Source organism: Epinephelus lanceolatus, chromosome 6 (assembly GCF_041903045.1).
Source record: "Epinephelus lanceolatus isolate andai-2023 chromosome 6, ASM4190304v1, whole genome shotgun sequence".
In the NCBI taxonomy this organism is placed as follows: domain Eukaryota; kingdom Metazoa; phylum Chordata; class Actinopteri; order Perciformes; family Serranidae; genus Epinephelus; species Epinephelus lanceolatus.
In genome coordinates this window covers 6247728-6270183 of record NC_135739.1, presented here as the reverse complement: position 1 = coordinate 6270183, position 22456 = coordinate 6247728, and the positions used below count along the sequence as shown (strand labels likewise).

Here is a 22456-nt window from a genome sequence, read left to right as displayed (position 1 = left end):
TCCTGACATCAGTTCTGGCCCCATCTAGGGGTGAGTGTCAGAAATACAAGTGAGATCAACACTGAGGTCAGCGAGGCGCAAATGACTTCTTCCATTTATTAATCTGACTTTCCATAGAACAACAGCCCTTATTGAGAATCCAAGCTGCTGGCTTCTTCTCTGGGTGTCTCGTATTTAAGAAGTCTTCATCCATGACATAATGGAGTAGATTCTGTATGTACATGCTGTGCTGCTCTGGGTGATAGTTGTTTGCCTTGGGACGTTTATGAGACAGAGAGAAGGGAGTGGATAAGGGGGAAGGTGGTGAGGAGGGAGGGAGGGAGGGAGGGTTGGATGGAGTGAGCACGGACTGCTGCTGCACTGCAAGACGCTGTCAGCAGTGAGAGAAGCAGCTGAGCTCTGCTCGCAGACATCTGAGAGCACAGCAGGGGAAAGAAAAGACGAATAACATGTTAACCAAAGGGTCAGATCATCACAAAGAGCCGAATCTGAGCAGATAGGACGGAGATACTCACTGAGAAACTTGATTTCAGCTTTGGAGATGAACAGCTGCCAACTGTGGGGTAAGAACACTGATTACATATCTCTGTGCTGTACTGTTTGCTGACTTTCACAGAACATCTTTCATTCAGGATATTTTAAAAAAGATGGACATCATAGAAAAACTGCTGTCTGTAAGATCTGCAGCTGAACTTGCAGAGCGAATACCTTGAATAACTTTGCAAATACCTGTCTGTGTGTGTCAGTGTTTGTGTACAGTTGCACCCACATGTATGTGTGCATGGCTTCAAAGTGTGTGTAACTGCATTTATACAAATATATGTGGTGAAATATCTCCCTGATGTCTGATTTGTTCTTTTGAAACCTTTTCCAACATGATGTCCTGGTATTATAAATCAACTTCCGCCTCAGGAATCTTTGCTAAACTGGGGTCTGACATCAATTACAAACACCCAGAGGCCATCATAGAGGCTGCCACTGCTTAAAGTGGACACAGACATTTTCAGTGAGGGATGGCCAAACACAGTCTTTTCATTTTATCTGTAGGATCCGCCTTGCTCCACCTGTTCACTGGGAAGAGAAGATGATCAGAGGCTAGATATTTCACTGTTTTAGAGGAACTCCTGATAGAAGACAAACTTATTATCAACACAAAGAACAATAATGGCTTTATTTTGAAATTATTGTGAACTTATTTCCCTTTTTAAAGATGTAACTTATGATTTAATGAGTAGCGTACATGTGAGAGTGTTTTTCCACATGCATTTATGTCCTCATGCATGCACCTGCGTGTGTACAGAGACGACCATTTCTTTAATAATAGCAGTTCTACTAATGCTGACATCATTGCTGCAGAGCGGAATTGGCGGGCGGGGTTTCTCTCTCACAGGACCTCACACTGGCTCCGTGGCCAGGTCATTACCCTCAAAATCAAAAACATGCTCAGTATGGAGGGGGCTTTGTGTGTTTCACAGAGCAGCCTCAGCTTCTTCGTGTCCACGCGCCTGTGTGTCTTTCCTGTTTATCTCATTGTGTTTACTGCCCCGCTAGGACACACACCATTTGTCTGATAATCCAGGCATCTTGTGCTGACAGACAGAGCGCGTGGTGCCAAGGACAACATGTTGCAATAAAAAAGACGCACTTATTTTGAAAGACAAGAGAAGTGGATGATCCCTCTCTGTAAACCTGACACACATGTTCCGACGCTCCCACTGACAGGCAGCCAAAGAGCTGATGCAAAACTCACATTCTCACACCCACGTGGACAAAAATGCAAAGAACAAGCATCAAATCCATAAATCTTTTCTATGCATTTGGTCACCCCCCCCTAAACATTTTCTCCTAGCAGCAAACATCTTGTTGGAAAGCGCCCATAGATGGTATTAGTATGCAATTCTTGTGTGCAGTCCCTCAGTCACCACTACTGGATCTTCATCAGTGTTATAACTTTTGAGCTTCATGGTAATTTTCTGTTAGTGAAGCGCAGTTACACATGATTACACGTGATGAGATCTTGTCTTTCTCTTCCTGTAACATACATGTGTAATGTTTCTGTCTGCGCAAGTGCCATTGCTTCATGATTAGGTTCCCTTGACAGAAATTGTGCTGGGTGTTATGTCATAACTTGGGAATGTTTAGGCCAAAAAAAATTGGAACAGAGACAAAGGTTTCGTTTGAGGTCTCTCACATGCAATTCTGTGGTGAATGAGAACATCAGTGTGTGAGACAGAGTCAAATAGCAATTGCTTCTCATTACAAGGCTTACATCTGGCCTCATGCTGCACACTTGATCACAAATTAGATTCACGGATACGTTTTTGTTCTGTCTGCGGCCATGACAACACCATTGTAAGTGTTTTATGGTTGTATTGTTAAAACTGATAACTGGTTTCCATCTCTGGACAGAACCTGTTTAAGAGTCTGGCACCACAACACACTGTTTCTGCCACATTGTCCACTTTTTATTTTCTCTCTTTCCCCTTTGCTCTGAATATCTGCAACAATTTTCATCTTAGACAGTTGATACTTTATATTGAGCACTGAGCTTAGATAAATAATAATCTCACTGTGCAAACACATCAGAGATGTGCTAAAAGCATATTAAATGTTAGTAAAGTTCTCTCACTGTTTGCATTTGCAGATCTGAGGATGTGGACGTTGATGGGAGTAGTCTGTCTGTGCCACTGTGTCTTCGGACAGCTGTTTGAGACCAAACTGAAAGGAGCACCGCGTCTGATCTGCAGTGTCCCCGGGTCACCGGGCCCGCCTGGCAAACCCGGTCCCAGCGGGCCCCCAGGAGCAGATGGGAATGTGGGTATCCCGGGAAGAGATGGCAGAGATGGCAGGAAGGGTGAAAAGGGAGAAAAGGGAGACACAGGTATACAACATAAACAGGTACAGCATCAGTTTATGTGTGCTGATAAATAAATACTACCGCTCTGTGCAAGAGAGAAGCTGGCACAGAGAAGTTTCCTTTACTTGACAGCTGGCATGAGCAGGAGCTGACGTAGAGAAGATGAAGTGATGAGTTCCATTGAAAAATGCTTTTCCATTAATAGCATGGTTATGAAATGAAGTATCAGACAAACTATGCAGGAGTTGTTTAGAATAGCACCCACTGTAGGCTTAAGGATGAATAACAAATCTATCAGGCCTCAGGCCTCCAACTTCCCCAGAAGGACATGATCATCACTGACAGTACAAAGCTAATGAGCACTGTATTTGAAAACTGCACCTCCTGTGCATTATAATAAGAAACAGCAGGACACAACAGCAAACCATACTGAACTCAAGGCTCACTTACTAGCCCCAGAGCTTTCAACTGGAAGTGGGGTGCCCCTGTGGCTAGGACACTGACCCTGAATCAGACCGGGACCTTTGTTGAATGTCACTCCCACTGACTCTAATCAAATAATGGATGTAGCTATCATGATGTCATTCACTAGGTTGTGGACTTTGGTTTTGAAACCTCAAGTTAGCCATTGCTGTTTTGGCCTTAATAAAATGTAAACAGGTGAGCTATATAAAAACTCTAATCCCCCCCACCCCATGGGGATTGATTCACTTCTGGAGCCAGCCTCAAGTGGCCATTCAAAGAACTGCACCGTTTTTAGCACCTCCATGCTGGCTTCATTTTTCAGGACCGGGTGTTGCCACTTGGATGCTACCAATTTTGTTTTTGTTTTTAGCCAGAAGTGACCATATGTGGAGAAGAGGGTGGAGCTGTGGAGGAGTGAGGGGTGGATCTGACTCATAAGCCCCTTTTACACTGCCAGATTTTCCGCGAATGTTGGGCCGTTTTGCCAGCAAGTTGCGAACATTTAGACACACAGAGGCGGATTGGTGAGTTGATCCGAGGTGCCCAATTTTCCACCTCGTAGGGTAGACATATTGGCGGAACCTTTTTGGTTTAAAAAGAAAGAGGCGCCTTTCCGCCACGGGAGGGGCTGTTGAAGACTTGTGGGAGGAGCTGTTGATGATGCCACACGTGCGACCCACTGGCGGTGGGTAAACAGGAAACAGCTGATAGCAGGAATGAGCAAGCAACTAGTAGCAAGAGGGAAACACAAACCTGACAGACACTGTAAAGATGAGCAACTGGGGAGACAAGGAATTGTGCGCCCTCCTTGCCCTCGCAAACGAAGAGGCCATTAACCGTCAAATGATGGGAGTGGTGAAGGACGGGCCGACTTATGAGAGAATCACCGAAGGACTGACCAGCTAGGGCTTCCCTCGGAGTACGTCACTATTAACGTCACATGCTGAGCTATGCATTTTGTTACTTGCTCATGCCCCCATTGCCCCGAAAAAGGTGCATTCTGTATAAACAAAAGTAGGTGGGCGGCATTTTGCTGCACTCCCTGATTTTGTTTTCATACTGCCAATGCTGAAAGAAGACTGATTGGGCTTTCCTGCAAAGCCACCCCACCCTTAAATATGCAGAATTTTCAGCCTTAATAACAGTTAACCAAGTGACATGTATAAAAATTCACCCCAGGACAGCTGTCATGAGTGTTGAAATTAGCTATGGAGACCAAAACCGTTCTTTGAACCAGTCTGTAAACATGTTCATTTCTGCTGTAAAGTTGGGTATTCGGGTCTATGGGGATTGGCTCACTTCTGGAGCCAGCTTGCATTTGATGACTGCAGTTTTTGGCACTTCATTTGGCTTCATTTTTCTTCTGGAGGTTGTCGATTGGTTATTCCCCATCTTTTTCCTACTTATTTCCATGGGCGGATTATGAGACAATGGGCCCCTGGGCACAGATATGCAAAGGGCCCCACCACCTCTTCTACATAGACACAGACTTTATGATGGTTTTGCGTGTCTTTGTCGTTATTTTGTGTCTCCTTGTGGTTGTTTTGTGTCTTTTTGTAGCTGTTTAAGTCTCTTACATCATTGTGTGTCTTACTGAGGTCATTTTGTGTCTTTTTGGTCATTTGTGTCGCTTCACAGTCAATTGGTGTCTCCTTGTGGTTATTTTGCCCATTTTTGTAGTTATTTTGTGTCTCTGCAGGTATTGTTGTTGTTGTTGTTGTTGTTGTTGTTGTTGTTGTTGGCCATTTTGAGTCTCTTCCAGTTAATTTGAATGACATTTTGCCCTGAAACTCTGGGCTCCTGGGCCTGTGTCTGTCTGTCCTGTTTAGTAATCCATTCATGCTCATTTCCTGTCATCTCTCTACTACTTCAATCTAATAAAGGCTCCATAAATGCCCCAAAAATCATTTTTCAAAGCTAGTAAGTGAAGGTTGAATTCAAAATATGTTAGAATTTTAACACAGATGTCTGCCGACAAGGACAACATATTTTCTTTCTTTGAAAATAAAGTAAAATTTTCAAGCTGCTATAAAGCTGCAAAAATATTTGGAGGGACCAGCAGCACCACTGTAGTGATATCATGTATGCCATCTAGCTGCAATGAATCTGTCAGTGATAGGCATCGTGCACCTGTGTTTTCCATTATGTGTGGAAACAGGAATTCAGACACATACCTCCATCTGAGCATGAAGCTACGCATTCAGAATACTCTGCTTGTGTTTTCACAAACATACGGTGATTTGAAGTGTTCCCTATCTGCAGGGTATTTACCGTGTCGTCAACTGAATATAAGATAGTTTGGATGAATCAAGCTGAATCTGTGCTGTTCAAATGTCAAGGTGGCTTTATTCCAAGGGTGACTTAATACATAACATTGGGTGGGGCTTTGTGTTTCCATAGACTATTACTTTAATAGCCAGGTTCAACAAGTGCAGAACAGAGACAGACTCATATGGCAGAGATTTTTTTTTATTCTATCACTGACTGTGCAGAAATAATGACCCCAACATGGTTTTTCTGTTTCAGGGTTGAAGGGCAGAGTTGGCCCGACAGGTAAGATAGGAACCCGAGGTGATCGTGGCCCTGCAGGGAAACGAGGCCCCACAGGAGGGAACGGAGACGTGGGCCTTCCTGGTTCTCCAGGCCGCAACGGAGAAAAAGGAGAGAAGGGCGAAAGAGGGCCACGTGGAACTGCAGGAACCTGCAAGTGTGGCAGCCTTCTGCCTAAATCTGCCTTCTCGGTGGGGATCACCAGCAGCTACCCTGCAGAGAACACTCCCATCAAGTTCAACAAGGTGCTGTTTGATGAGGGCGGACACTACAACCCACAGACGGGCAAGTTCATCTGTGCATACCCAGGCATTTATTATTTCTCCTATGACATTACATTGGCCAATAAACATCTGGCCATCGGTCTGGTGCAGAATGGCCAGTACCGCATTAAAACCTTTGATGCCAACACGGGAAACCATGACGTAGCATCTGGGGCCACTGTGATGTACCTGAACCCAGAAGATGAGGTGTGGCTGGAGATCTTCTTTCACGACCAGAATGGTTTATTTGCAGACCCGGGCTGGGCCGACAGCTTGTTCTCTGGCTTCCTTCTCTATGCAGACACAAACTATTTTGACGCACTGGCCGAGGACTATGCATAGAACCTGGGAAACACAAAACACAAACTGCTAGTTGTTTTGATAGTTTTATTACACATATGGTATGGCCAAACTATATTTTTATACAAATGTTTGTACTGTTAGTTATATTATTACTATAGAAACCTATCTACTGATTTGAAATTATAATATTTGATAAAGCTTGAACACATTTCTTTATTTGTTTTTTTGGCTGGGAGTTGGATCAATAATAACTTAAATAAACATTGTTGACTGTAGGGAGTTGTTTGGGGGTTTCCTTTACAAAAAAGCTAAACTGAAGCATGTGTGAGACAAATATACTGTAAAATATAATATAAAGAGTCAAAACAGGTCAGCCATAGTGTTTTTATTGGCTATGGAGAATGTGAAGTTGATGTCACGCCTTGTTAATTTTTTTGGAAGGGGGCGCCATATTGTGAGGGTGAATTGGCAGACCAGAGCTGGATTACAGCCCCCAATGCACTACCTCCACTCACATGCCCAGACATTGTAAATGTAATTGTTGTTGGACTGAGGATACACTTTGGGAACAGAGTTAACCTTACAAGATTGTGCCCCCTGCCCCAAATGGTGTGATGGTGTTGTTGTGTTATTGTGCCTGCTACAGAGGTCGAACAACAGTATTTGGACAAACTCACCACGATAAAAAACATTGATCCATATGATCCATATGGCAGCCAGGTGCCTGATTACAGACCCTGATGCACTACCTCCACTCTATCTCGTATACACCTCGATCATTGAGATAACAGAGCCTGTACCTCACAATCTGGCGCCCCCGTCTCACACTGTGCCAAACATTCTTTTTACTGCCAAAAACACAACAGCTTGACAGGAGAACACCAGGTTAGCATTACGCATTTACGGCTTCTTGGACCCTTTAGTGGGCCGATCTGTCAATTCACTAATTGTTTGAATGACAAGTGCTGAAAAAGGGGTTGGATAATGCATTTTTTTCCCCACAGACTGTTCAAATATGGACATGAACACAGTGACATCACCCTTATGGTTTGTGAAGTTTTAGTTTGAAGCCTTAAGGTCAGCATTTTGGCATCTTGGCTTTTGGAGCCAAAAGTGACCATATTTAGACGAGAGGGTGGGGCTAAGGAGGAGCGAGGGGTGGCGATCAAAACGAACTGAAATATGCATTACCTTAAGCCTTAAAAAAGTTACATAAAAAGTCATCCCCTGTACAGTTGTCATGGATGTTAAAATTCCCTACAGAGACCAAAACCATTTTTTTGTGTTAGGCTGTAAACATATATAAGCGGATTGACTCAGTTTTGGAGCCAGCCTCTGGTGGACATTCAATGAACTGCAGTTTCTGGCACTGGCTCTATTTTTCATCCCCAGAGGCTGCTGCTTGTTTTTTTTTAAATTTTCAATTACAAAACAATTAGTCCTGATAAATTCCATTATTTGTTAATATAATCTTAATATCAAGAAAATGGCTAAACAACAACAACCTACCCAGTGGAAGTTGTCTGCTGTAGCTTTACAAGCCTCTCAACCAGGCGCCTCCTAAGGGACATAGGGTTCATGTCACCAAAGGTCAAGAAAGCCCTTAAAGACCTCTCAGAAGAAGCGTCAAAAGGGAAGCTTTTGGCTATGGCTACAATGGAGATATAAGAACTGGGGGAGCCAAGAAGCCATGTAGTGGAACCACCTGGAATCTGAATCCAGCTGCAGAGAGCTGCAGGGAGACATCTCCGATGGTTGCCCCACCATTCTGAGATGTTCTGGTGATTAAAGGGGCTAAACATTATTGAAGGATGGCTCCCAGCTGTAGTCCCTGCAGCTGGTGCCCAGGCACTGGCAGAGGTGCAACAGGCTGGTCCCAACATCAACCTGTTATGAAATAATTTCTGTACGTCAGAAGACAAATGCTCTTTCTGTAATTTTGTGGAGGACATGCTAGTTCAGTTTAGGACTTGATGTTACAGTCCCTTAATGCACATACTGAGACTATGACTAGTGTTTAAGTTAGATGTATAGAAAAGGAGGAAAGAGCATAGGGAGATAGAAAAGTAAGGAGGAGCATAGTGAAGGCAGAGCCAAGGAGAGATGTCTGCGCAGACTGAACTCTCCCCCGCTGGTGCTGGCCGTACGCTCCACCTCCCCTTACTCACTCATTTTGGACAGAGAGGGGAGAAGAGAAAAGAAACTAACAGGAGAAAAACTTAACAAACTTTAATTTAGGTGGAGTTTAAATGGTCAATTATTGCTGCACATACTTGCGATTGTGAGTAAAAGTTGGAGCCATACTGAGGGAGGGGATGGGGGTTTAGGGAGGGTAAATGCTTCATTGGGGTCATCAGGTGGGTACCTTCCTTCACTGGTGTTTCAATGATGGGCCCACGACACCTCCACAGGGCTCATCGGCAACACCTGGCGTCCCATGTGTGCCCTCTCTGCTTTTACTCCCTCAAACCCTGCTGTTGTGAGTGGTATTTCAGGACCCAAGTGGCATCTCTCCTCTTAATCTATAGCCACCGACTTTCCTGTTCAGCTGCGCCAGAGAGGGCTTTGATGGCCTGACGTTGGGCTTGGCCTCCAGTTCCCATTTCTTTAAGCAGCCTGGTAGGTGACTTGCCCGAGAAGCCTCTGCAGGCCACGTCAACTGGGTAAACCTTTGCTTTTCAGCCACATTGCCAGCTCGGCGTACTTAAGGTTCTCGTGCTCATAGGCCTCCTCCACAGTACCCTCTTAGGGCGCAATGAGCTCAGTGGTGGAGAGGAGGCGCAGTGAGGAGGACCAAAGCACAAAGTGGTCTACGATCTCAGATAGGAAGCACAGACGCTAATTCAGATATACCAGTAACCTCCAGTCATGTGCTGCTCCCTGTTGGCTGGTGTCTGATCTGTAACATTTCTTTTTTTCAGTGTTTGCATATGACAGTATTGTGGGGCTGATTTACAGTTGGATTAAGCAGGAAATTCTACTTAAAGAACATGATTTATATTTATATTTATATTAACATTTGTTTTCTTTTCCAGAAATGAACAACATATCACATATATTTGCCATTGTTTTAGCCAAATTTTACATTTGTAAAATTAAACTATTGAGGAAGTTAACATCCTATATTGCATTTAAACAAACAGATCTCAACATATACAGTCAGGTCCATAATTATTTGGACAATGATACAGTTGTCATCATTTTGGCTCTGTACACCACCACAATGGGTTTTAAATGAAACAATGAATACCTGCTTAAAGTGCAGACTCTCAGCTTTCATTTAAGGCTTTTTTCAAAAATGTAGCATGAACCGTGTAGGAATTACAACCATTTCTTCACACAGTCCCCTGACTTTAAGGGCTCATAAGTATTTGGACAAACTAACATAATCATCAATTAAACAGTCAGTTTTAATACTTGGTTGCAAATCCTTTACAGTCAATGACTGCCTGAAGTGTTGGACACATAGGCATCATCAGATGCTGGGTTTCTTCCCTGATGATGCTCTGCCAGCCCTTTACTGCAGCCGTCTGCACTTCCTGCTTGTGTTTTGGGTGTTTTGCCCTCAGTTTTGGCTTCAACAAGAAAAACGCATGCTCAATTGGATTCAGGTCAGATGATATGACTTGGCCATTGCAGAACATTCCACTTCTTTGCCTTAAAAATGTCTTTGGTTTCTTTTGCAATATGCTTCAGGTCAATGTCCATCTGCACTGTGAAGCATCGTCCAATGAGTTTTGAAACATTTAGTTGAATCTGAGCAGATAATGGTGCCCCAAACACTTCAGCTTTCATCCTGCTGCTCTTGTAAACAAGACAAGACTTCACTAGAATAAATACAGAGGGTTTATCACAAGATGCAAACCATTGGTTAGCCTTAAAAATGGAAGGCCAGATTAGAGTGTGTCAAAAACCATCTAAAAAGCCTGTACAGTTGTGGAACAGCATACTATGGACAGATAAAACAAAGATCAACTACCAGAATGATGGGAAGACAAGAGAAGGAAGAAGGGAAGGAACTGCTCATGATCCAAAGCACACCACCTCATCAGTGAAGCATGGTGGAGGTACTGTTATGTCATGGCCATGTATGGCTGCCAGTGGAACTGGTTCTCTTGTATTTATTGATGATGTGACTGCTGACAAGAGCAGCAGGATGAAAGCTGAAGTGTTTGGGGCACCATTATCTGCTCAGATTCAACCAAATGTTTCAAAACTCATTGGACGATGCTTCACAGTGCAGTTGGACAATGACCTGAAGCATACTGCAAAAGCAACCAAAGACATTTTTAAGGCAAAGAAGTGAAATGTTCTGCAATGGCCAAGTCATATCATCTGACCTGAATCCAATTGATTCATTGATTCATTGATTGATGGACTGTATCATTGTCCAAATAATTATGGACCTGACTGTATTCAAATCAACTCACCCAAAAGCTTGTAATAAAAAAACTAAACTATTAACAAACTCTTTCAGTATATGTAAGTTTTGTTTTTCTTTTTCTCTGTCTCTCATATGGAACAAAACATTTTTCCTTGAAGAGTTAAAGTTGTGTTATGATTACAAAATGTATTAATAAGGAACGCCAACGCAAATCTCACCAATCATCCTCGTTTCCCACGAGTGTCACCAATCACAGCAGCCCAGTGCGTGACGTCACCACACTCACTTCCTTGTTTCTGTCTGTGAGGACGCAGACATGGGCGACAGGAACGTTTCACATGTGGCAACAAAAATTACAGCCAAAGACCGAGCGAGGCAGTTTCCTGATTTAATGTATGAAAGCGGAGGTAAACTATTTTGCACCGCGTGCGACGTTCTGTTGGAACACAAACGGAAGTCATCAATTAACAAACACTTTACTACCGCAAAACACATCCGGAGAGTAGCTGAAAATCTTGGACATCAGACAAGACAAGTCATGGCAACAGAGGCTGTTGTATCCAGAGCTGTTACAAGTGCTGAAAGAATCAAAGTATGTCTGATTAAATATGCATGTGTAATTAATTTAGCATAAATCGTGTTTGTCTGTTTGAAAATAGTTTAGACATAAAAAAAAAAGAATGTGTGGGATTTATTAACCAGTTGTGATTGTATGATATCTTGATGATGTCATCTTTTTTTTCCCTCAGGGTGAAAACCCTGCTATGAGATTCCTGAGGAGAAAAAGGTATTCAATAAAGAACCCATGTGCACTTCTTCATTTACAAATTAAGCACATTTGGTTACAGAATTTTTATCATCTTAAGTGTTTTTGGTAAGGTTACGAAGAGCATCTCAAGTGCTATATCGCAGTTTCTTGAAGACGTGTCACCTCTCATCCAAGAGGCTTCTTCTCTTCCAACAGACTGGTGTGACGTATCGGAGTTTTACATCAGTCTGTTAGAACTGAAGCCTCTTGGATGAGAGAGGTGACGTGTCTTCAAGAAACTCAAGCAAGTCCAGTTGCCTATGATAGCACTTAAGATGACCAAATCCTGGATGACTGAGAATCTTCACCAACATGTTATGTAGAACACTCAGATTAATGGGGGTTTATTCTCACTGGAATAAGTTGCATTGGTTTTTAATGAATTCTGTATGAAAGAATCGCAGTTATTTTTGCAATTTTCACTTCTCCTGTAGTTTTGCTGCAAAAAAAAGTCTAAAGACATTGTAACATGCATCACAATGTTTTAGAAAAACAGCCATGAAATCAGGTATTTAAGGCTAATCGACAAAAAAGCCTGCTAAATACTGAAAGGACAGGTTAGTAATATCGTAGTTTGGTGTTGAAGTAGCTGACAAGTGACCTAGCTAATCTTGACACAGCAACTAAAGCAATTGTTCATGTTGATAGGGGAGGAAATCTCAAACCTCGCATCAGCAACGCAAAGCGGTTTCCCTGCACAGCTCCTTCTGAGAACATAGACCAGTATTCTGAATTGATGGTAAGTGGTTTTGAAACACCCTGCGAAAATGTAGTGCTGAGTCCCACTGCATTATGTGTTTGTATAACCGTAGTGATTTTGAGGGGAAAATTTGCCACCTTTTATGTGGACGTCCAATCTGTGTTGATGGTAAATCTAGTTGACTGGTTCTGGAGGATCCCTTTCCTCTCATGCAGCCACAGCCACTCTCCGCTGCGTTTCCAACCATCCATGTTCATCTGCTTACCCGGGGCCAGGTCACGGGGGCAGCAGGCTGAGCGAGATACTCCACACATCCCTCTCCCCTCACTAACTTTTTCCATCACCTCCTGGAGGATCCCGAGGTGTTCCCTAGGCCTGATGACTTATATAATTTTCCAGCGTGTTCTGAATCTACCCTGGGGCCTCCTACCAGTTGGACGTGCCCGGAAATCCTCTAATGGGAATCACCCATGAGTCATCCTGATCAGATGCCTGAACCACCTCAACTGACCCCTTTTTAATAGAAGGAGCAGCAGCTCTACTCCAAGCTCCCTCTGGATGTCTGAGCTCCTCCCCCTAACTCTAAGGCTGAGCCCAGAGACTCTATGGTGGAAACTCATTTTGGCTGCTTGTATTCGTGGTCTTATTCTTTCTGTCACTACCCAAAGCTCATGACCATAGGTGAGGGTTTGGAAGTAGATGGATGCATTACTGCTGATGCTGCACCAAACCGCCGATCCAACTCATGCTCTATATTACCCTCACTGCTGAACAAGACCCTGAGATACTTGAACTCCTTCACTTGGGACAGGAGCTCTCCCCCAACCCAGAGGAGGGAATCCATCTCACATAAATACAGCTGAATATCTGAGTCAGCTGAAACACAACATCCTCTGCACTCATATTTTGGGTTACTCTTTTCATTGTTAGAAGCATAGCGAGTTTACCCCTTCCAACTATCCAACTATGTCACTGTCACGTGAAATGATGGCGCTAGATGCAGGAAGAATAACAGATTTTGCAGCTCAGCTTTGTCAGTCAATATAGCACTCACTGAGGAATTTATTGCTTCAGTGGACTGGTGATGATGAGCAAAGAAGCACATGACACACAGGCAGGGCTAATTTTGCTTGGCTACTTTACCTGTCAGGACGAGACCCACTTTGGTGACTGAAGATGACAAAGGTGACACGAAGGTACATATATTGAATAAACAATATTCTTAAAGGGAAATTTCGGTTTATTTCAACCTGTCTCCTATTGTCCTAAATTTGTTTCAAGTGACTAGTGACATAAAAATAATAGTTAGCATGTTAGCCGTTAGCCTAGATACAGCCGGGGCGCATAGTAGCGTCAGACCTGTTAAAACGTAAGTGAACGAGCAACCTTCAAGTGCAAAGTTAGTCCACTGAACAAGCTATTTTTCCACAAAGACCGCCTCATATCGTTAGGATAAATGTCAGAAAACATATAGAAAACGACATGTAAACATGTTGTCTTACCTTACTGGTGTGCTGCCATGTTTGTTTACCATCTAGCTCTGCTTTCCAAAGCGCAGCCGAAATATATCTCGCCAGCTCTAGATAAAGCCCAGCTGGATACTACTCCAGGTGGAGGTGTCTCGTCCTCGGTCACATCCAGACCTAGACCATCCAGACCGGTTGCAGCCTAATAAGGCCTTATTAGGCTGCAACCGGTCCCATTCCTTGCAACAGAGGCATTCCTCTTCTGTGGGCACTGGGGCACAGCATTCACAGGTACACCACCAATCTCCAGAGCTACGCAGCCTTACAGCAGCCATTCCTCCTCTCTCATCCTCTACCTGTTGCGCCTCTCTCTCTCTCCTCCTCTGTTCTTCAATTTCACGAAGCTCTTCATCAGTGTATTCTGGCTCAAATAAATAAAGTCGGCCATCAAACCCTGCAAAATCAAATTCCTCCCCCACAAAGTCGAAGTCTGGCAAAAAGTCAGCCATTATTCTATAAATCTTTCATAAAATAAATGAATGAACTTTTCAGGCTACTGTCCGGTTCTGCCTTCCAGCTGTTGCTGCTTGTTCTCGCGAGATTTCAGGCACGGTATGAGATCGCTGCTTTGGAAAGCAGAGCTAAATGGTAAACAACAAACATGGCAGCACACCGGTAAGGTAAGACAACACATTTACATGTCGTTTTCTAAATGTTCTCTGACATTTATCCTAATGATATGAGGCGGTCTTTGTGGAAAAATAGCTTGTTTAGTGGACTAACTTTGTACTTGAAGGTTGCCCGTTCACTTACGTTTTAACAGGTCTGACGCTACTATGCGCCCCGGCTGTATCTAGGCTAACGGCTAACATGCTAACTATTATTTTTATGTCACTAGTCACTTGAAACAAATTTAGGACGATAGGAGACAGGTTGAAATAAACCGAAATTTCCCTTTAACTGTCTTGCTGAGAGGTGAAGTGGCTCCCACGCCAAGTTTTCTTTAACCTAAGGCTCATCTTTTAACAAAACCTGTGATCAGTGTTTATTGAGGTAAACAAACTGGAATGTTAGTTTTTTAGACGAACAGATGTCATACTTTAATTGTCCTCTTAGTAACTTCATCTTGTCTGTGTTGAAGGACTTCTTGCCAAAGGAGTATCAGTATCATATATGCAGTTACAAAGAAGTGAACGTGACCAGTGACCACACGGATTTTGAAGCCACCCTACGGATGTCCCTCACATCAAAGGAGGAGATACTGGTGTGGCTGAAGTTAATGCCAGTTACGTGGAGAGTGGACTACACGAGGCCTACTAAGGGTTCAAAGGTCATCTTCAAAGTAGGTTTATCACTTCTTCACACAGTTGGTGTTGTGACAACATTTCTGGCCATTCATTCAATTTTCCTAATCTGCCACTTCTATCAATATGAACGTTTAAAAGTTTTATGATTCATGGGGTGTCGGTGGCTTAGTGGTAGAGCAAGCGCCCCATGTACAAGGCTGTTGCCGCAGTGGCCCGGGTTCGAGTCCAGCCTATGGCCCTCTGCTGCATGTCTCTCCCTCTCTCTTTCCCCCTTCATGCTTCACTGTCCTGTCAATTAAAGGCAAAAAATGCCCAAAAAATATCTTTAAAAAAAAAAAAAAAAGTTTTATGATTCGTATCCATAGTGGACAGTTTAGTGACTGTCATCCTGCATCATCAGGACCCACGTGGAGAAATCAAATTCTCCTGAACATACTTCACAATCAGCAGATGGATTTAGTTGTTAATCTTTTAAAATCATGCTATAATCACATCTCTGCTCTCTTAAAATCCTGTTTGCAGTTGGTTTGCTTTCACAAAACAAAAGAAATGCAACAGAATCTGCTTGGAAGCAGACTGAGACCCACCTTCTTAAGCAGTCTCAATTAGGTTGTTTTGGTCTTTGGTCTGTCTCTCCCATTAGTGCTAGCTTCACAGTGGAGTGTTCAGGCCCAGTCTAAACAATGCAGCTTAGCTGGCTTATTCAGCGCCAGCCGCATGTGTAAGATATAACAGCTGTGGATGAGAATGAAGGTGACTGCTGGAAGTTAATGATGTCATATTTAAGTCAATATTCTGATTGTTCAAGTTGTTTGTTATATTTCTATCAAACACATTTTTAAGAGGATCTAAATCACTGTTTTATTCTCAGTTCTTTTCAGTTTGGCGCTGGTGAATTTCCTTTGGCTCAAACCTTTCGGAAGGTGCCAAAAATTCCTCTATGCTTATCTATCCAACTTGACTGTGGACTGTCTGTACTTCCTCTTATCATTTTTATGCCTCAGCGCCAGTGATAGCCACAGTCGGAGGCATTATGTTTTGGGTTGTGCGTCCATCTGAACATCTGTACATACATATGTATGTCCCATTGTCATGAATGCGATATCTCAAGAACGCCTTCAGGGAATTTTCTTCAAATTTGGCAAAAAACATTTACTTGGATCACTGTGGCCTCATAAAACATGTTTTCTTCATCATGACTCAAAAATTCTAATTCAGTTTTCCGTAATAATTTAGACAGAATACCGGTGCCAGCATAACACCAGGCCCAGGGCGACACGAAAGAGTAATGGGACGTCCAAAAATACAGATTGCCCTGCAAAACTCAAAGTTGCCATTGCACGCACTGAGATCTCCTTGGGACGGCCGAGCAGGTTAAACAAACCCTACTTCATATTCTAAGCAATGATTGTGTTCATGTGATAATACATGTCTGTATAAATCAGTTTAACAGAATGATTGTTGCTCTTTTCCACCCAGAAGTACCGATCCCCACATTCCGACCTACCCCACACTAGTGGACGTCGTGAATGTTCACAACCACAACATTCATGCACCGGATGCTCTGCGTCACCGGGATGTGGGCAGCAAGGCTGTGGAGCAGCTGACAGAGTTGTTTAAAGCAGGGCGCTCACCATCCTCTGCACTGAATGTTCTTAAACATGATCTGCAAGTTCAGTTCGGGAATGATTACGTCAGTGCTTCAGCAGACCGCTCCATCTGTCCTGACCTGCAGTTCTGCTATAGGTATTTATCATGACTGGTTATTCATACTATGTTTATATCAAACAGTATTTCAGATCTGAGTTAATTATGCTGTTAATGTCATGTTTTTCAGACTTTACTATAAGATATTCCATAAGGAATACATATGCAGTGCACAGGATGATGTCCACGTCCATGAGGGCTTACTGAAGCCTCTTCAGGATCAGGATTGTTCAATTAAAGTATCTGGTGGGTCACATCTCACTTCAGATCTTAGCAGTTGTACTCCAGAAACATCCATGGAAGCTGTTGAGGAGCTTGAGGCTGATGAAACACTGGAAGGTTAGTTCAACTAAAATAGATTCACAATTATGCATATGAGTATATGGCTTGCTGATTAAAAATAAGGGTTAATCCTTTGCCCTGTTGGACATTTAAGTTTTTTTTTGTTTCCAGCTAGAGTCAGCACACAGGAGTGGGACTCCATGAGCCAGGAATTTGCAGCAATGGTGCAGAGCAGTGAAGAATTTCAGGTGGCCGGATCAGCTTTTTTAAAGGCCTTCAACAGGCTGAAGCGAAATCCCTCCATGATGCAGGCGGCAATGCACAAGTTCGGCCGCTGTGGTGCCAACAACCTGGCTTTGAAACAGTCACAAGATCTATGGCGGGCCGCTAACCATAACTCTGTGGCCAGCCAAAGGGTAAAGCTCAGGGGTAGACGTCAACTTGGTGCGGGGAAAAACAAGGGAGCAACCATGGACCATCGCTACAGCAACCCAAAAGGAGCGACGTCTGGGACTCAAAGCTTATCAAGCTGTAGAGGTGTATCGCAGCAACCCAGAATATTGCATGCTCTGTCACAGTGCCCCTCACCTTCCTCTTCTCTCCTTAGAGGCTGGACACATGACCACTGTGCCCCTTATCAAGCCCCCTCCCCGTAAAGGCTGGATGCCCAAGGCACGTCTGGTACCTCAGGAATTTTGGTCTGAGTGGCGTGTGTGTGTGTGTTTTTACAACATAAAACGTGTCTGTAATTGATCATACCTCAACTCTTGTTTGTACCAACTGTGTGTATAAGCACCATGCCGGTGTCATTGCCTGCACTGTGATGGGTTGAAGGACTAATGTGACTGCAACCAGTGTATTTGTCGCGGGGTGTCTGGAAAGTGAGCATGGAATGTGCTGAATGTTGTGCTATGGTACTCTGTTGTACTGTTGTACAACAGTACATAGTGCTGTTTGGGTGCCTTGCTTTATCTGTATTATATATCATATATATATATATATATATATATATATATATATATATATATATATATATATATATATATATATATACACAGTATATATTTAAACTCCAAAGCTAAGGTGTTCAGAGGCCATTGGCAAACCGTGGGGGAACTGGATTCAGAGTATCATCCAGAGCCATGAGCCTACGCTGGCCTGGGTAGCTGAGAAAGGGCAAAAGAGCTGCACCTTTTACTACATTTATATATTAATTATGATTTTAATTTTTGTAAAAAAAAAAAAAAATTTGAACACTTTTGGATTAGTCCTGTCTCCTATGCTTCAGTTGCTCTTCAGTTCCTGCCTGGATCATCTCTACTATAGTGTGGCCTAGTAGGTGGGCGGCTGTGACACAGCGGGTTGTTCACTAATCGAAACATCAGTGGTTAACCTGCAGACCGCATGTTGTAGTATCCTTGAGCAAGATACTGAACCCCAAATTGCTCCTGGTGGCTGTTCCATCGGTGTGAGTGTGTTAAAAACTGAGTAGCAGGTGGCACCTTGTATAGTAGTCTCGGCCACAAGTGTATGAATGTGTGTGTGAATGGGAGAATGTGACTTGTGTAAAAAGCACTTTGAGTTTCAGAAGACTAGAACAAGTGACTTATACAAGTGCAGGTCCATCCGTTTACCATTTAGTATGTGCCCCCAGGATGTACGAGATGTCCCTCGCCTCTGCCTTAATTTTCTAGTTGGTCTTTATTATGAAATAAGAAAGATCTGATTCGTCAATTAACTAAATTTGCACAAATACTTATGAGGGGCATATGTGAAGATAATAAGTATAATTTTTTTTCCCTAGATAAAATAAATGTTATTTTAACAGATGTGCTTTAAAATAACTTGGCCTATTTTGTTATCTTACAGTGTTATCTAACCTTTTGTTGTCCTTGATAGTAACATATGGTTCAAGATTGAATGTAAAATGTTCATTGAATAATGGTTAGGAGTTCACAATTTGCAGAGAATCAAATGTTATATGAAACAGGAGTTAAACTGTGTAGAGTTAAATTAAGTTCAACCCATCCATCCATCCATCCATCCACCCATCTTCATCCACTTATCCAGGGCCGGGTTGCGGTGGCAGCAGGCCAAGCAAAGCACCCCAGATATCCCTCTCCCCAGCAACACTTTCCAGCTCCTCCTGGGGGACCCCAAGGTGTTCCCAGGCCAGATGAGATATGTAATCCCTTCAAGGTGTCCTGGGTCTGCCCCAGGACCTCCTACCAGTGGGATGTACCCGGAACACCTCCAGCGGGAGGCGCCCAGGAGGATCCTGATCAGATGCCACAACCACCTCAACTGACCCCTTTCGACGCTAAGGAGCAGCGGCTCTACTCCGAGCTCCCTCCAGATGTCTGAGCCCCTCACCCTATCTCTAAGGCTGAGCCCAGCCACACCACGGAGGAAACTCATTTCCACCACTTATATCTGCAATCTCATTCTTTCGGTCACTACCCAGAGCTCATCACCATAGGTGAGGGTTGGGACGTAGATGGACCAGTAAATTGAAAGCTTTGCTTTCTGGCTCAGCTCCCTCTTCACCACGACGGACTGGCACAGCGCCCGCATCACTACAGAAGCAGCACCGACCCACCGATCCATCTCACGCTCCATTCTACCCTCACTCATGAACAAGACCCCAAGATACTTTTTTTAATATGAATTTAGATTTGTATATATAAAATTTTGCCATTGCTAGAATTGTAATAATCAGCAGATTTCTAGTTTCAATTTCCACACCACACATTACATCTACATGTGACTGGAGTTTAACAGATCAATTATTTTTTTCTAAACTAAACAATTCTTCCATTTGTTTACAATATCGTCAGGAATTAATTCCATCATTTTACATTGTTTTACAACAAATTCCTGAAATACTGCCCTTTATGTGTAGTGAATCTATGAAATGAGTTTGCCTTTCTGAATTGAATTAATTAAATAAATGATCTTTTCCATGATATTATAATTTATTGAGCTGCGCTTGTAGAGCCTTCAGGCTGAAATGTTAAGACATTCATGAGTGAGTAACTGCAGAAAATGTGCACTTGTTTGTTCACAGTTTACTTACAGAAATACATAGTATGTCACGTACATTACTTTGTGCAAAATTGCACAATCTCAAAACAAAATTTAGCCTTAAGAAGTGTTAAGTAAATAAAAGATGTGAGAGAGAATCAATCAACTGTACAAAAATAAGACTCGCTATGAAAAATGTAATTTACAAAGCTGAGGAATAAACATGTTCATGTTAAGTTCATCAGAAGGAGGATATGGTGATATGGCCACAATTTTAAACTTCATATCTCTATTTCTTGACAAGAGGTCCATTTTGGTAGTTTGAGAGGAGACATGTGACTGTGAAGAGCTGGTTTATGCTCCCTGCGATGGAGAGAGGGATAATGGTATCAAAGAGTTTATTTTCTTTAACTCTTCGGATCATCCTCTCGACGTGCACGCTCAAACGAGCAATGGACTGCGTTTTCGGAACATCCACCTCCGGCATTTGCATCTTCTTGGAGAGGAAGGCAGGACAATGAACAGTCCCAGGTACAAGGTCATCCACCATGAAGCCCTTATCAACCATGATGGCCATGTCAGGTGTTAAGAGTGATGTAATCCCTGACTGACGAAACACCTCCCTGTTGCTCATGGAACCCTCAAAGAGTACTGACACAAAAGTCAGGGCTCCGTGAGGGGACATTCCCACCATGGCCTTGAAGGTGCGGTGGGACTTGTAGTTGGAGAAGTCTTCACTCTGAGGGAGCAGGGATGAAGGAGTTTGACACCGTAGCTCTGTGCAGTCAAGGACTACTTGTGTGTCGCTGTAGCTGCCATGAAAGACACGTGGAAGACTGGCCTTCACAGCTGCTGGAGACATCCATGTACAGACCGAGCCCAGTAGGCTGTAGAGGAAGTTGGCCCAGGTCACGATGACTCGGCTGACTGTGGCTCGGTGGATGTTAAATCTATGGCCCAGCTCCCTCTGGGTACAGCCGGTGGACAGATATGTCAGGAAGAGGAAGAGTTCGTCTATCGGCAGCAGTTTCTGGGGGAGAAATGTTTAATGAGTGTTAGTTCAAAATCATCATTTTCAATTTTGTGTGTGTGTCTTTGTGTCGCTGAGTCTTTGTCTTTGTCTCTAAGTCTGTGTGTGTCTTTGTGTCGCTGAGACTTTGTCTTTGTGTGTGTGTGTGTGTGTGTGTGTGTGTGTGTGTGTGTGTGGTTGGGGGAGGGGTACTTACAGTCGGTCTGGTTAAGGGGCTTTCAGTTGTTGTGCTAGTGGCATAGGTTTTCCTTGCTCTGGTGGTGACCCTAACCAGTTTGGCTGTAGCTGTACTGATCAGGTTCCAAAACGCCATCAGATGCTCATATGAGGGGAATCTAAAATATAGATACAGTATTACAGCTGAATTAGTTATCATACAAGTTCGACATTAGAATAAGAAGACAGAGAGAAAATAGTAAAACAGACAATAGATGCAACCACTTGTAGCGTCAAACGTTGATCTTACAACTATTAACTTAGCTTGATAGATTTGTTGTAGATATCTTACCCGGTGTAAAATCTGATGTCCTCTGGTGACGAAGCAAACCGCTCGAGTCCAAATGATTTCTCCATATGGAGTGTGTGGAGCTGCTGTCTCAGCGCCTCGATTTCCTCACGCATTTTTTCATACCGCTCCCGGTTCACGCACACCACGCGACAGGCTCCGTAGTCGTGGTCCTCGAGCATTGGGACCATCTCCTCCTCGGTCTCCATTGGGCTTGGATCCGGACTTGATGTCGGTCGAGTCCCGGCCCCTGTCTTGCTGGTAGCATAGTTGTTCCATGCAAACAATGTTGGCACGGCGCTTGCAGCTAAAACCCGTCTACCATTAACAGTAACACGAATGTGGAATTTTTCGAAATGTCGGCCGCATACCTTCGTATGCGGAGTTACCGTAAATCCCGTCCTGCGAATCTGGTGCAGCCACTCCTCACGAAGTCCGTTTTGTTTCGGGAAGCGGTGGAAGCTGAGTTCGCTGTTATAGCGACTTGAAGCGGTACAAAGTGGCACACAGCAGTGCTCATTAGAGCCACCCGTCGTTCTCTGAAACTTAAAAGCATCCCTGACATTATATTTCTTCCTTTTTCGTACAGTTACAGCGCCCACGTCTTGATACTGATTCATTTTACCGCCGTAGTGACTGGAGTGGGAACTGAACCGGAAACTGCAGTGCCGCTCACTGGCGAAAATCGGAAGTACGTCACGAGGCTTGTTTTTTTTTTTAATGAACTTTATTTGAAATGAATTAGTGGTTGATTCACAATCAAATAAGTACTGTATTGTATTTTTATACAGTGGTATTATGATAT

At 43.4% G+C, this 22456-nt stretch overlaps 3 protein-coding genes across 5 annotated transcripts; 2 read left to right on the top strand and 1 right to left on the bottom strand.

Annotated features, from left to right (window-relative positions):
* The first annotated feature begins 345 nt into the window (after positions 1-345).
* Positions 346-6704, top strand: c1qtnf7 (C1q and TNF related 7). Its single transcript, XM_033621291.2, has 3 exons — positions 346-563; positions 2645-2881; positions 5849-6704. The coding sequence occupies exons 1-3, from the start codon at positions 542-544 to the stop codon at positions 6475-6477; spliced, it is 888 nt and encodes a 295-aa protein (XP_033477182.1). The 5' UTR covers positions 346-541; the 3' UTR covers positions 6478-6704.
* A 4421-nt stretch (positions 6705-11125) lies between these two features.
* LOC117253712 (uncharacterized) lies at positions 11126-20012 on the top strand. 2 transcript variants are annotated; one of them, XM_033621334.2, is made up of 8 exons: positions 11126-11414; positions 11572-11609; positions 12279-12369; positions 14938-15138; positions 16340-16476; positions 16583-16849; positions 16941-17149; positions 17264-20012. In XM_033621334.2, exons 1-8 carry the CDS (start codon positions 11139-11141, stop codon positions 17746-17748), a joined length of 1704 nt encoding a protein of 567 aa, XP_033477225.1. In that variant the 5' UTR covers positions 11126-11138; the 3' UTR covers positions 17749-20012. The 2 variants fall into 2 exon arrangements, with proteins under 2 accessions (XP_033477225.1, XP_033477227.1); XM_033621336.2 differs by having other exon boundaries at positions 17268-17436.
* Positions 20013-20145: 133 nt separating this feature from the next.
* Positions 20146-22311, bottom strand: LOC117254264 (uncharacterized). Of its 2 annotated transcripts, XM_033622415.2 has the most exons (4): positions 22023-22311; positions 21655-21905; positions 21343-21481; positions 20146-21146 (listed from the first exon to the last, which is right to left on the bottom strand). In XM_033622415.2, exons 1-4 carry the CDS (start codon positions 22269-22271, stop codon positions 20406-20408), a joined length of 1380 nt encoding a protein of 459 aa, XP_033478306.2. In that variant the 5' UTR covers positions 22272-22311; the 3' UTR covers positions 20146-20405. The 2 variants fall into 2 exon arrangements, with proteins under 2 accessions (XP_033478306.2, XP_033478304.2); XM_033622413.2 differs by having other exon boundaries at positions 21655-22311.
* Positions 22312-22456: the final 145 nt, after the last annotated feature.